The 15,887-nt window shown below is 37.6% G+C and overlaps 1 protein-coding gene across 1 annotated transcript in view; it reads right to left on the bottom strand.

Annotated features, from left to right (window-relative positions):
• The window catches only part of COL24A1 (collagen type XXIV alpha 1 chain), a 367,011-nt gene that overhangs the window by 172,730 nt on the left and 178,394 nt on the right, over positions 1-15,887 (bottom strand). The window contains exon 23 of the mRNA XM_066264956.1: positions 15,822-15,866. Within this exon, the coding sequence (XP_066121053.1) occupies positions 15,822-15,866 (45 nt within the window). The remainder of the gene's footprint in view (positions 1-15,821; positions 15,867-15,887) is intronic.

Here is a 15,887-nt window from a genome sequence, read left to right as displayed (position 1 = left end):
GGGGTTGGGAGTTGAAGAGTGCACTAAATATACCTGCCTTCATAGAGCTGGCAATCTAGTGATGATGCATAATTAAAAAAATATGTAAAATATATAGTAACTTAATGGTGGTAAATATGAAGGACACAAAATTAAGTAAGAAAGGGAGAAATAAAGTGTTGTGGAAATTTTGTTGAATTTTTTAAGTGGAATTGCAAGGGAAGATGTGACCGAGAATATGACAGTAAAGAAAGATTTGAAGGAAGGAATAAGTTATATGAACATCTGAAGAAAGAGCATTCCAAGCAGAGGAAAGGACCATGTGCAAAGCTCCTGAGGCAAGAATGTGTCTTGTGTGTTGAAAAAACCATGAAGAGTCAATGCAGTTGGAACAGAATAAAAGCTCAGTAAGAAGACAAGGTCAAAGAAGGGAACAGGGGATGAGAAACCACATCATGTAGCCTGGAAGATTATAGCAGTGGTCCCCAACCCCTGGACCATGGACCAGTACTGGTCTGTGAGCCATTTGGTACTGGTCCGCAGAGAAAGAATAAATAACTTACATTATTTCCATTTTAATTAAATTTAAGTCTGAATGATATTTTACTTTTAAAAAATGATCAGATTCCCTCTGTTACATTTGTCTCACTCTTGACACTTGCCTCTGTCACGTGATACATTGCCGCTAAAATTAAACCCATAAATTAGCAAAATGAGAGAAAAACAAAATTCCATCGAATGTTTTTTTGCAAAGTGGAAAAGGGCCAGGGAGGAGACAGCAGAAGAACCTACGACATCGAAGAAAAAGAAGGCTTCATTTAACAGACAATACCAGGTGTCCTACTTGAAGTATGGATTTATCACAACTGGTGATTCTTGTGCACCAAGGCCGCTCTGCCTAATATGTGGCAACCGGCTAAGTAATGAGGCAATGAAGCCTTCAAAATTGCTTTGCCACTTGAAGACCAAGCACCCTACTTTAAAAGACAAGCCTTCTGAATATTTTGAAAGAAAAAAGCGAGAGATAATGTCAGAGTAATGGCGGGGTAGGAAGTGATACCGATAAATCTCCCCCAAAACTCAACAAGATCTTCAACCAGAAACAAAAAAACCTATCCTTGGAGCCTCCAGATGTTTCGCAATACACCCGAAGGTATGGTTGAGTGAAAAATTGGCTAAATATATAACCAAACCCCAAAGGAAATAGGGAATAAGAAATGCTCCACCTTCCTCACTAACCTAAACAGGGCGGCTTTCACTAGGAACTGAGAATATAGAAACTGAGGCAGGCAAAGGGGGTGAATAGATCCAGGCCACGGCACAAATGGCCGAACCAGGCTGTGGCACGGAGATCCAAGCCGAGGAAAAACTGTTCCTGTGGCAACCCGGGCAATATAAGCTAACACTTGCGCCAAACCCAGACAAAGAAAGACAAATGGGGCAGCCATTTTCCCCGATCCCCTGGTCGGCGAGCGCAGATAGTGGGTGAGAAATTCCTTCCAAAGCCCTGGGAGTGTGCGCCTGTGTTGTCCCACAGAGAGGCAGAGTCAGAGGCCTTTGTGTGGGCCGAAAGCAGAATCTCCAGGCCGCCGCCCCAGCGCCCTGGGAAAGCTACGCACGGGGAGGGAGTGAGAACTAATTCCAATGCTGGAACTTTTCCATGCGGGTGGGGGTTTCACTCAGAGGGTGAGGCGGCCGGCCTGATATCCTGGTCTGCACATGCAGATAGTGAGCGAGAGATTCCTCCGAGTGCCTCGGCAGTGCGCGCCTGTGTTATCCCACAGTGGGGCAGAGTCAGGGGCCTTTGTGTGGGCCAAAAGTAGAATCTCGGGCCGCCCCAGTGCCTTGCAAAAGCCGCGCATGGGGACGGAGCGAGAGCCAATTCCAACGCTAGAACTTTTCCATGCGGGTGGGGATTTCACTCAGAGTGTGAGACTGCCGGCGTGATATCCTGGTCTGCACGCGCAGATAGTGAGCGAGAGTTTCCTCCAAGCGCCCCAGGAGTGGGCGCCCGCCTGTGTTACCAGACAGAGTGGCAGAGCCAGAAGTCTTTGAGTGGGCGGAAGCCCCGCCTGATTATGCTAGCAGCTCTGACTGACTGAGACTTACCCAGAGCCCTGTGCTAAGTGGAAATAGAGGGGGGAGTTGCCAGCTCTTTGAGCCTCTTACTATCCAGGCAGAGGCAGCAGCAACCCCATAGCTGGATTATCAGGCTACTAATTGAGGAAGGGAAGACTAGGAGAAAGGTTCCAGGAACACGGACTCTCTCACAGTCAGAGCCTATAAATGCTAATGAGCCTCGACTGCCAACGAGACTAAAGCACAATACATGACATCGCCATAGAGACTTATCAACTGCAAACCTCTACCTGAGTGTGCCAAAGGGGCAGAACCCAGGTACAGTCACTGACCAGGAAGAGGAAGAGAAGAGAAAAAGCAAGAAGATAACCTCTCAAAATCAAGAATAATCCACAGACTTTATAACCTATCCCATTTTATTATATTTGTTTGTTTGTTTCTCTTATCTTCATTCTTGATATATTTTTTTTCCTCTTCCAATTTGGTCAATTAACTCTCTGCTGGTCTTACTCTCTCCTCTCCTTGAACTACACTACCCATAAGTGTTACATCTCCCATTACCTTTTCTTTTCTCTTCCTTTCTCTCTCTGAGGGTTGCATTCCAAAACCCTTAACTCTCTCTCTCTCTCTCTCCTCTTTTTTCTTTTTTATTCTTTTAGTGGTTCCTTCTTTTTTTTTCTCTCTCTCTCTCTTTCTTTTCTCCCTCTATATTAGTTTCTTCCTTTCTACTTTACATCTCCTCTCACTCAAACCTCAATAATGAACAAATGATCTTATCTGGGACTCAAACTTATGTTTGTGGTATTTTCGGTTTTTTTTACTTCACCTTTTTAACTCACTAGCAGTGCTCCCATCCCTAGCTCTCCATTTATCTAGTTCTTGTTCCACTAAATACAATAGTAATTTTTTAATTTGTCCCCCCATTTTCCTGTTTCCCTCTTATTCCTCTCATTATAACTCTTAGTCAACCAACACCTAAAAGGAAATCATTTTATTCTTAACCCAAATTTTTTCCTTATTTGCTTTTTGTGGGTCCATACCCCCTTATTTTTTCTTCCTTTTTTTTTTTTTTTGCCCCTTTATTACTTTTCCCCAATTCAGGTCCTCCATTACAGGCATTGTTTGTTATAATTCACAGTTCACCACAAGATTTTTACAAGAAAGAGGGGAGAGGAGAGGAGAGGAAAAAAGGAGGGGGGAATAATTTCCTTTTTTTAAAATTTTTATTTTATTTTTCTTTATTTCACTATTAATTTTTTTAAAAAACAACTCTTCGATTTTTTATTTCTTAACTTTTTTTTCTTTATTGAATCTCATTAATACTATCAACAAAACCACCCTCAGATGCCATTAAGGAAGAGAAAATCGAATATCATGGATACAAAAGAAAGAGAGGTAACAGTTAGAAGAGGAAAAATCTATGGAGAAAAAATTTAATATATTGGAAACCTTGGAGCTAAATGACAGAGAATTCAAGATAGAAATCCTAAAAATCCTCTGAGATATTCAAGAAAACTCAGAAAGGCAATTTAGGGAGCTCAGAAAACAACTCAATGAACACAAAGTATATTTCCAAGGAAATTGAAACTATAAAAACAAATCAAACAGAAATGAAAAACTCAATTCACGAGCTGAAAAACAAGGTAAAAAGCTTAGCTAATAGAACAGGCCAGATAGAAGAGAGGATTAGTGAAACAGAAGACAAGCAACTTGAGGCACAACAGAGAGAAGAAGAAAGAGACTCAAAAATTAAAAAAAAATGAGATATCCTACAAGAATTATCTGACTCCATCAAAAAGAATAACATAAGAATAATAGGTATATCAGAGGGAGAAGAGAGAGAAAATGGAATGGAGAACATACTCAAACAAATAATAGATGAGAACTTCCCAAGCCTGTGGAAAGAACTAAAGCCTCAAATTCAAGAAGCAAATGGAACTCCGAGTTTTCTTCACCCCAACAAACCTACCCCAAGGCACATCATAATGATATTGGCACAAACCAACGGCAAAGAAAAAATTCTCAAGGCAGCCAGGGAAAAGAAGAATACAACATATAAAGGAAAGCCTATTAGATTATCATCAGATTTCTCAGCAGAAACTCTACAAGCTAGAAGAGAGTGGACCCCAATATTTAAAGTCCTGAAAGAGAGGAACTTTCAGCCACGAATACTATACCCATCAAAGCTATCCTTCAAATATGAAGGAGAAATAAAAACATTCACAGATACAGAAAAGATGAGGAAATTTATCATCAGAAAACCCCCACTACAGGAATTACTAAAGGGGGTTTTCCAATCAGATACAAAGAACAAAATAAAAACCAAAGCCACAAGTAAAAGCTCCAAGAAGAACACAATAAAACCAAATTTAAACTGTGACAACAACAAAAAGGAAGGGGGAAAGAGGATGAAGATTAACAGTAGCAAAGGATGATGGAGTGCAAAGGTACTCACAAAATAGTGAGCTACAATGAATGGGATAGGAACCCTTTTCATTACTTAAAGGTAACCACCATTGAAAAAACCATCACAGAAGCACATGAGATAAAAAAGATAGCAACAGAGGAAAGATGTATGGAATACAACCAAATAAAAACAAAAGATAGAAAAATGAAAGAGAAGGATCAAACAAGACACAAAACTAACAGAAAGCAATACATAAAATGGCAATAGGGAACTCACAAGTGTCAACAATTACACTAAATGTAAACAGATTAAACTCACCAATAAAAAGGCACAGAGTAGCAGAATGGATTAAAAAAGAAAATCCAACTGTATGCTGCCTATAGGAAACTCATCTAAGTAACAAGGATAAAAACAAATTCAAAGTGAAAGGCTGGAAAACAATACTCCAAGCAAATAACATCCAAAAAAAAAAAAGCAGGCGTAGCAATACTCATATCTGATAATGCTGACTATAAGACAACAAAAGTACTCAGAGACAAAAATGGCCATTTCATAATGGCTAAGGGGACACTGAATCAAGAAGACATAACAATTCTTAATATATATTCACCAAACCAAGGAATACCAAAATATATAAGACAGCTACTTATTGACCTTAAAACAAAAACTGACAAAAATACAATCATACTTGGAGACCTCAATACACCGCTGACAGCTCTAGATTGGTCATCCAAACAGAGAATCAACAAAGATATAGTGGCCTTAAACAAAACACTAGAGCACCTGGATATGATAGACATCTACAAGACATTTCATCCCAAAGTGACTGAGTATACTTTTTTCTCCAGTGTACATGGATCATTCTCAAGAATTGACCATATGTTGGGCCACAAAAACAACATCAGCAAATTCAGAAAAATCAAAGTTGTACCAAGCATATTTTCTGATCATAAAGCCTTGAAACTAGAATTCAACTGCAAAAAAGAGGAAAAAAATCCCACAAAAATGTGGAAACTAAACAACATACTTTTAAAAAATGAATGAGTCAAAGAAGAAATAAGTGCAGAGATCAAAAGATATATATAGACAAATGAAAATGACAATACGACATATCAGAATCTATGGGATGCAGCAAAACCAGTGATAAGAGGAAAGTTCATATCACTTCAGGCATATATGAACAAACAAGAGAGAGCCCAAGTGAACCACTTAACTTCCCACCTTAAGGAACTAGAAAAAGAAGAACAAAGACAACCCAAAACCAGCCGAAGAAAGGCGATAATAAAAATCAGAGCAGAAATAAATGAAATAGAGAACAGAAAAACTATAGAAAAAATTAATAGAACAAGGAGCTGGTTCTTTGAAAAGATCAACAAAATTGACAAACCCTTGGCAAGACTCACCAAGGAAAAAAGAGAAAGAACTCATATAAACAAAATCCAAAATGAAAGAGGAGAAATCACCACGGATACCGTAGATATACAAAGAATTGTTTTAGAATACTATGAAAAACTTTATGCCACTAAATTCAACAACCTAGAAGAAATGGATAAATTCCTAGAACAATACAACCTTCCTAGACTGAGTCAAGAAGAAGCAGAAAGCCTAAACAGACCTATTAGTAGAGAAGAAATAGAAAAAACCATTAAAAACCTCCCCAAATATAAAAGTCCAGGCCCTGACAGTTATACCAGAGAATTTTATCAAACATTCAAAGAAGACTTGGTTTCTATTCTACTGAAAGTCTTCCAAAAAATTGAAGAAGAAGCAATACTTCCAAACACATTTTATGAGGCCAACATAACCCTCATACCAAAACCAGGCAAGGATGGCACAAAAAAAGAAAACTACAGACCAATATCTCTAATGAATACAGATGCTAAAATACTAAACAAAATACTAGCAAATCGAATACAACAACATATTAAAAAAATAATACATCATGATCAAGTGGGATTCATCCCAGAATCTCAAGGATGGTTCAACATATGTAAAACGGTTAAAGTAATACACCATATCAACAAAACAAAGAACAAAAACCACATGATCTTATGAATAGATGCAGAAAAGGCTTTTGATAAAATACAACACAATTTTATGTTTAAGACTCTCAACAAAATGGGTATAGAAGGAAAATATCTCAACATGATAAAGGCCATATATGATAAACCATCAGCTAACATCATATTCATTGGCACTAAACTGAAGGCTTTCCCCCTTAAATCAGGAACAAGACAGGGTTGTCCACTCTCTCCACTCTTATTTAATGTGGTACTAGAGATTCTAGCCAGAGCAATCAGACAAGATAAAGAAATAAAAGGCATCCATATCGGAAAAGAAGAAGTAAAGGTATCACTTTTTGCAGATGATATGATCCTATACATCGAAAACCCCAAAGAATCCACAAAAAGACTACTAGAAACAATAAGCCAATACAGTAAGTTCGCAGGATATAAAATTAATATACAGAAGTCAATAGCCTTTCTATATGCCAACAATGAAACAATTGAGAAGAAACTCAAAAGAATAATCCCTTTATTTTTCAGGGATTTGGCATGGTGATGGGGCCAACTTGGACTTGGTGAACATGTTAAGGACACTACTCTTTTATAGATTCTTCTGTATTGGCCAAGAGTTTGCTTAAAGGCTTTTAATCACTGTAAAAAAAATAGAGGACTGGATGAAGAAGATGGGGCACATATACACCATGGTATACTATTCAGCTAGGAGAAATGATGACATCGGATCACTTACAGCGGAATGGTGGAGTCTTGGTAGCATTGTGCGGGGTGAAATAAGAGAATCAGAAAAAAACAGGAACTGCAGGATTCCATACATTGGTGGGACATAAAAGTGAGGCTAAGAGGAATGGACAGGAGTGTGGTGGTTACGGGGGGTGGGGGGAGGGAAGGAGGGAGAGGGGGAGGGGGAGGGGTACAGAGAGAACTGGATGGAGGGTGGCGGAGGACGATCTCTCTTCGGGTGATGGGTATGTAACAGAACTAAATGACAAGATAACCTGGAAATGTTTTCTTTGAATGTATGTACCCTGATTTATTGATGTCACCCCGTTAAAATAAAAATTTACTTATAAAATAATAAAAAAAAGAATAATCCCCTTCACGATTGCAACAAAAAGATAAAATACTTAGGAATAAACATAACAAAGAATATAAAGGACTTATATAATAAAAACTATAAACCATTGTTAAGAAAAATCGAAAAAGATATAATGAGATGGAAGAATATACCTTGTTCTTGGTTAGGAAGAATAAATATAATCAAGATGGCCCAAAGCAATATACAAATTTAATGCAATTCTCATCAAAATTCCAATGACATTTTTTAAAGAAATGGAACAAAAAAATCATCAGATTTATATGGAACTATAAAAATCCTCGAATAGCCAAAGCAATCCTAAAGAAAAAGAATGAAGCTGGGGGCATTACAATACCTGACTTCAAACTATATTATAGGGCCACGACAATCAAAACAGCATGGTACTGGCAGATAAATAGACACTCAGACCAATGGAACAGAATAGAAAGTCCAGAAATAAAACCACATATATATAGTCAAATAATTTTTGATAAAGGGGCCAACAACACACAATGGAGAAAAGAAAGCCTCTTCAATAAATGGTGCTGGGAAAACTTGAAAGCCACATGCAAAAGAATAAAACTGGACTACAGTTTGTCCCCCTGTACTAAAATTAACTCAAAATGGATCAAAGATCTAAACATAAGACCTGAAACAATAAAGTACATAGAAGAAGACATAGGTACTCAACTCATGGACCTGGGTTTTAAAGAGCATTTTATGAATTTGACTCCAAAGGCAAGAGAAGTGAAGGCAAAAATTAATGAATGGGACTACATCAGACTAAGAAGTTTTTGCTCAGCAAGAGAAACTGATAACAAAATGGGAAATGATGTTTTCAAACAACAGCTCAGATAAGGGCCTAATATCCAAAATATACAAAGAACTCATGAAACTCAACAACAAACAAACAAACAATCCAATAAAAAAATGGGAAGAGGACATGAACAGACACTTCTTCCAGGAAGAAATACAAATGGCTAACAGATATATGAAAAGATGCTCATCTTCATTAGTTATTAGAGAAATGCAAATCAAAACTGCAATGAGATACCACCTCACACCTGTTAGATTAGCTATTATCAACAAGACAGGTAATAGCAAATGTTGGAGAGGCTGTGGAGAAAAAGGAACCCTCATACACTGTTGGTGGGAATGTAAAGTAATACAACCATTATGGAAGAAAGTATGGTGGTTCCTCAAAAAACTGAAAATAGGACTACCTTATGAACCAGCAATCCCTCTACTGGGTATGTACCCCCCAAAACTCAGAAACATTGATACGTAAAGACACCTGCAGCCCCATGTTCATTGCAGCATTGTTCACAGTGGCCAGGACATGGAAACAACCAAAAATTCCGTCAATAGATGACTGGATAAAGAAGATGTGGCACATATACACTATGGAATACTACTCAGCCATAAGAAATGATGACATCGGATCATTTACAGCAAAATGGTGGGATCTTGATAACATGATACGAAGTGAAATAAGTAAATAAAAAACACCAGGAACTGCATTATTCCATACGTAAGTGGGACATAAAAGTGAAACTAAGAGACATTGATAAGAGTGTGGTGGTTACAGGAGAGGGGGAAAGGGAGAGGAAAATGGGGAGGGGGAGGGGCACAAAGAAAACTAGATAGAAGGTGACAGAGGACAATTTGACTTTGGGTGATGAGTATGCAACATAATTGAACGACAAGATAACCTGGACTTGTTATCTTTGAATATATGATCCTGATTTATTGATGTTGCCCCATTAAAAAAATAAAATTATTTAAAAAAAAAAAGAAAGAAAAAAGCATGAACAAGAAGGACAGAAACAATTACTGGTGGCCACTACATCAATAAATGCAAGGGCACTGAGAGCATCATACTTGGTGGCTAATCGTATTGCTAAGGCTAAGAAGCCATTCACCATTGGTGAAGAATTGATCCTTCCAGCCACTAAAGACATCTGTTGTGAACTTCTAGGAGAGGCCGCGGTTAAAAAGATAGCACAGATACCTCTTTCAGCTACCACCGTCACACGGCACATTGAGGAAATAGCAGAGGACACTGAATCACAATTGTTGGAAAGGATTAATAAATCACCGTGGTATGTCTTCAGGTTGTCGAAATACAGATATGGACAACAAGGCAATGCTACTTGTTTACGTGCGTTATCTTTATCAAGAGGATGTGCATGAGGATATGTTATGTGCACTATCATTGCCAACCAAAACCACAGCCGCAGAACTATTTAAATCGCTGGATGACTATATATCAGGAAAACTGAAATGGTCTTTTTGTGTCAGCATATGCATAGATGGAGCTGCTGCCATGATCGGAAGGATGTCTTGTTCAACTATTCGGATTAAGGAGGTTGCACCTGAATGCGAGTCTACGCATTGTGTCATTCACAGGGAATGATGTTGTTAAAGTTATTAACCACATCAAAGCACACGCCCTTCACTCACACCTGTTCGAGCAGCTTTGTGAGGAAATGAATGTGGAGCACAGACACCTTCTCTTATACACAGAAATAAGATGGTTATCTGGAGGGAGGTCCCTGGCCAAAGTGTTTGAATTACAAGAGCCGCTGCAGAGATTTCTCTCAGAAAAAAAGTCACCGCTAGCAGCACATTTCAGTGACGAGGAATGGGTCGCAAAACTTGCTTACTTGTGTGACATATTAAACCTCCTCAATGAACTCAATTGGTCACTTCAGGGGAAAATGATAACTGTCTTCAAGTTGGCAGATAAAGTAGCTGCATTTAAAGCCAAACTGGATTTGTGGGGACGATGTGTGAACAGGGGTATATTTGACATGTTTCAAACATTCACGGGAATTTGGGAAGAGACTGAGCCCAAACCTTCATTGTCCCAGCTGGTGCTCAATCACTTGTATTTGCTTTTAAAAGAATTTAATTGTCTTTTTTTTTTTTTTTGCATTTTTCTGAAGCTGGAAACGGGGAGAGACAGCCAGACAGACTCCCGCTTGCACCCGACCGGGATCCACCGGGTACGCCCACCAGGAGCGACACTTGGCGTCGCTTTGCCGAGACCAGAGCTACTCTAGCGCCTGGGGCAGAGACCAAGGAGCCATCCCCAGCGCCCGGGCCATCTCAGCTCCAATGGAGCCTCAGCTGCGGGAGGGGAAGAGAGAGACAGAGAGGAAGGGGGGGGGGTGGAGAAGCAAATGGGCGCCTCTCCTATGTGCCCCGGCCGGGAATCGAACCCGGGTCCCCCGCACGCCAGGCCAACGCTCCACCGCTCAGCCAACCGGCCAGGGACGCTTTTAAAAGAGTTTAAACGCTATTTCCCAACCACAAAAGACCCATGATTTGCCAAGGAATGGATCCATGATCCATTTGTCAACAAACCAGGTGAATCCAGCGTGTCTATGCAAGAAGAGAATCAACTACTGGAGATCGCAAATGACGGCAGCCTTAAAAATGTGTTTGAGACTACAACTCTGCCAGTGTTCTGGATTAAAGTCATGGCAGAACACCCGAGATTGCCACAAAAGCACTAAAAACCCTGTTGCCATTTCCAACATCCTATTTGTGTGAAGCGGATTTTCTGCAGTGACAGCAACCAAAACAAAATTACGGAATAGACTGGACACAAGCAACACACTTCGGTTGTCATATTCCCCCATTCCCCCTAGATGGGACCATCTCGTTGCAGAGAAACAAGCTCAGGGCTCCCACTGATTTAGCGTTATGGTTGTTGAGAGATAGGATACTATCTCTCATTCTATATAAACATTATAATAAATAACCCTTAACTTACAATATTCATAATAATGGCAAGCTGTATTTTTCATGCACTTCATATTTGTTTTTGTGTTGTATCTTATTTTTAAGGCATGTTTAAACATTACCATAGTGACTGGAAAGTGTTTGGAGGCAGAGAGGATGTTACTCATGTTATGTTGTTGGTGTGATGTTAAGAGGACGCTTTTAATAAAGTTGCATACGAGTACACAGTGGATTCATGTTTATTTTTTTGCCATAGGTTCATGATTGGTAGTGAGCCTGAACCTATCACATTACATATTGATGTCAGACATGTTGTCAGAATAACAAATTTATATATAACCTGTATAATGAGGACATGCTCGTTCCTCCTTTAACTTAGCCCAATAAATATCGTAAGTTTGACAATTATATTTAAAAATACCACAGTTTTTATGCCGGTCACATAATTTTATTTTGTGCATTTATCTGTCCCACCCTAAAGGCTGGTCTGTGAAAATATTTTCTGACATTAATCCAGTCTGTGGCCCCCAAAATGGTGGGATCCATTGGATTATAGCATGGGCTCTGCTTTATGCTGAGTGAGACAGGAAGCATTAGACAAACTTTGAAAAGAAAAGTGCCATGATCTAAGTTTTAACAGAATTACTTTGATGCAAGAGCAGAGTGGGGATTCAAAAAGGAGTCCACAGTCATAACCCAAGTGAGATATGACAATGGCATAGATCAAAGTGCTAACAGAGGGGAATGTGAGAAGTGGTAAGATTCTGCATATAGGTTGAAGGTAGATTTTCCAGGAATTGTTGGAAGGTCATGTGTGAAAGATGAGAAGAAAAGAAAAGTCAAGAATAAACTCAAGACTTATAATTCAAATAATGAACTGAAAAATGTGAAAAATAGTTGCAAGATCAGGTTTAGAGGGTAAACTGGAAGTTTAGTTTTGTATATTTCAGTTTGACAGTCTTATTAGACAACTAAGCAGAGAGATTATATGGTAGTTATACAAGTCTGGAGTTCAGGGTGTTAAAGGTTCTGATATAAATATATGACTTTGGAAAACACCAGCTCATCTGAGTGTAGATAGAAAAGAGAAATCCACAAACAGCATGGGACACTCCAAAATTTATAATTTGAAGGAATTAGAAAAATATGCAAATTTGCTGGCAGAGAGTCAGGAGGAAGACCATGTAGTGAAGAACTGTTTCCAGGAGGAGAGAGTAACCTAATCAAATTCTGAAGAATGTAAGTATTGAGTAATTTCAATATTAAGAAATGATCATTGAATGTAGCAACATGGAGGGCACTGATGACCTCTGTAAGATATCAGTTTTTCTGAAGTGGTGAGGACAACAGTGGTTTTAGCAGGTAGCATGAGGATAAACATTGAAAATAGCATAAATAGGCAATACTTTTGAGAAGTTTTACTGAAAAGGAAAGGAGAGAAAGGTAACACCTAGAAGGAAAACTGGAATAAACACCAATTTTATTTTTTTTGTTTTAAACTGGAAGAAATAAAGGTATGTTTATATGCTGATAGGATTGATCCATCAGAGAGAACAAAATTATGATGCAAGAGACCATGGGGAGAATTGCTAGATCAATGTTCTTCAATAGGCAAGAGGATAATGTAGGCACTAAGCAGTGGAAGTTTTAACCCTTGCTAGAAAAATAGCCTGTTAGAAGAGAAAGCAGAGTAAATGACACAAATACAGAGAAGTGAATAAAACTGATGGTGGGCACCTGTGGAAGGTCTCCTCCAACTACTTCAATCTTCTCAGAGAACTAAGGTGCAAGGTAAAGGGCTAAGAATGAGAAACAGAGAGAAACAAATCCAGGCTAGGAGACAGAAATGATACATAAAGGAAAAGTAAATGGTTATGGAAACAGAATTCAGAATATAATCAAAGCGATAATTATAATGTTTTAAGCATGATGAGGAAAGAGGTGAGATCATAGAAAAGAAAAGGAATAATGAAATGGGGTCACTGAATTGAAATTCCTATTGGGAGGGTTGGAGTGGTTTATAAGAGAGAATATACTAGAAAGAAAGGGGATGATCACTGGGAAGTGAGAAGTTTAAAATTGAAACTAAGGAGAGGTTGCTGTTGCTGGTTACAACAAGGTAAAGGGTAAGACCACAGCTGAAGAGAGTAGAGGTAAGATTACTGAAGAAAGTCAATATTCTAGATATTGAGTGCATTAATCTATAGTATGTGGTTTCTAATATAGAATAATTCATAACCTGATTAAACAAAATTTGATTAAAGAGATCACTATGTCTCAACTAATGTGTGTGACAAATTCAAATCTACGAGTAGAAAAAGTATGGGGGAAAACTGCTAAATAGAATACTAATTTACAATATTTACTAGGCATTATAGATTTGGATTTTATTATTCCATCCCTTAAAAAATACTCTCATATTTTTCTTTCTTGAACTAAAACAAACAAAACAGCCCCCTGGCTCTCATTCTGATTTGACTACATATAAAAACTTTAGCAAATTAAAATTAAACTTAGGACTTCTATCCAAAATGTTGTTCTAATTTTTGCCTCTGCCTTGCTTGAAATCATCTAGTGATTTCCCACCAAGCACAAAATAGAACAAAGAATAAAAAATCATACTGTTATTGTTAAATATCAATTGCTTTCTAATGAACTGAAAAATACAACAAAAATGTAGTTAAGTCTAAATTATTAGATTTGTTTATAATATTTACAAAAATATTTTTTATTCACATTGTGATAAAAGCCTTACTGAGAATATTTCTTTCATCTTTAATAATGTGGTACTTAGGCACTGTAGTGTATTAAGAAATAGTTATATATCATATTTAAATAATGGAATGAATCTCACTGGAATCTGATAAGAGCACATAAAATCTATTTGAAATCAAACAATCAGAGCATCAGTCTTGGAATCATCACTTCTGGTACTGTACAGTTCTGTCATATTAGGTTTATCTTGAGAATGTTATGCTTGAGAATAAAATTTCAAAGCTTTATTTCCGTATTTTAAAAAACAGAACCTATCGCCTGACCAGGCAGTGGCGCAGTGGATAGAGCATCGGACTGGGATGCAGAGGACCCAGGTTCAAGACCCTGAGGTCGCCAGCTTGAGCGCGGGCTCATCTGGTTAAAGCAAAAGCTCACCAGTTTGAGCCCAAGGTCACTGGCTAGAGCAAGGGGTTACTCAGTCTGCTGAATGTCCGCGTTCAAGGCACATATGAGAAAGCAATCAATGAACAACTAAGGTGTTGCAACGCGCAATGAAAAACTGATGATTGAAGATTCTCATCTCTCCGTTCCTGTTTGTCCCTGTCTATCACTCTGTCCGTCTCTGAAAACAAACAAACAAACAAACAAAAAAAAAACCCAGAACCTATCTTGCAGGGTTTTTAGGATTAGAGATGATTAATGTGACATACTTAGGGAATTACTAGTCCTAAATTGATCTTCAACCAATAGTAGCAACGGTAATAATAAATATTAAGACTGATAAGAAAACAGGTGAACATGGTCCCCCTGTTTTCTAGGGAAGTAAATTTCAATATCATTTATACTGAGCTCAAATAACAACAGTTTTTCTGTTATATAACTCATCTCACAGAAAAATAAAATTAAAAAAAAAATTTTTTTCCCAGTGGGATAGTGGCAGTATATAGGCTAATGAGGTAAAGGTGTAAAAGAAAGAATTAATGTCTTCTTAAGTGTTTTAAGTGTATGTATGTTAGGATAGTCTCAAGAAAAAAAATGAGCTATATTTTACATGAGTCTAATAATGCCTCTTAAAATATAGTAGGTGTGATATGCACACCTTAAATTTTTTCATGATAATGTAAATTTTAGTCATGCATACCCAAGTTATTTTTTGAATTGTATTAATTTCTTTTTTTTAACTTTTTTATTGAACTTATTGGGGTGACATTGGTTTACAAAATTATACAGGTTTCGGGTGGACCTGGAGAGCATTAGGCTAAGTGAAATGAGGCAGTCAAAAGAAGACAAGTACCCTATGATTTCACTAATATGTGGACTCTAATGAACAAAATGAACTAATAAGCATACCAAAGTTCTTAAAGAATTCATTTTCAGAATTTGAAAACCAGTAATTCATATATTACTACACATTGTCTGAAAAAAAAATAGTTGGCAGAAAATACATCTTATTAACTTCCTATAATTTTACTGACATACTTAGAAATCCCAGAATATTACTAAAATGGTTAAGGTATTTAACAACCTATTACATTTCAAGAAACTTTATAAATAATTTGCATAAATTACTAAGACTATAAGATCACTGAAGGAAGAAATAAATTGTAGAGGCATAATATCCCTTAAAATATCCTTGGAAAACTCTAGTCAGGCTTATTTTATTTGGAGGAATTGTATAGTTTGTTTTCATTTTTATCCTTTGCTATAATTTAAAATGTGGTGCTATTAAAAATATTTATAGAATAGTCATTTTAAAAGAAACACTTTTTGAAAATATTTATATGATACTTACTCTTGGCCCCAGTTCTCCAAAGGGTCCAATTGGTCCTTCTTCTCCCTTAAAACAATCAGAATATAT

Source organism: Saccopteryx bilineata, chromosome 3 (assembly GCF_036850765.1).
Source record: "Saccopteryx bilineata isolate mSacBil1 chromosome 3, mSacBil1_pri_phased_curated, whole genome shotgun sequence".
In the NCBI taxonomy this organism is placed as follows: Eukaryota; Metazoa; Chordata; class Mammalia; order Chiroptera; family Emballonuridae; genus Saccopteryx; species Saccopteryx bilineata.
The sequence above is the reverse complement of the archived record's forward strand: the minus strand, read 5'-3'. Positions and strand labels throughout refer to the sequence as shown.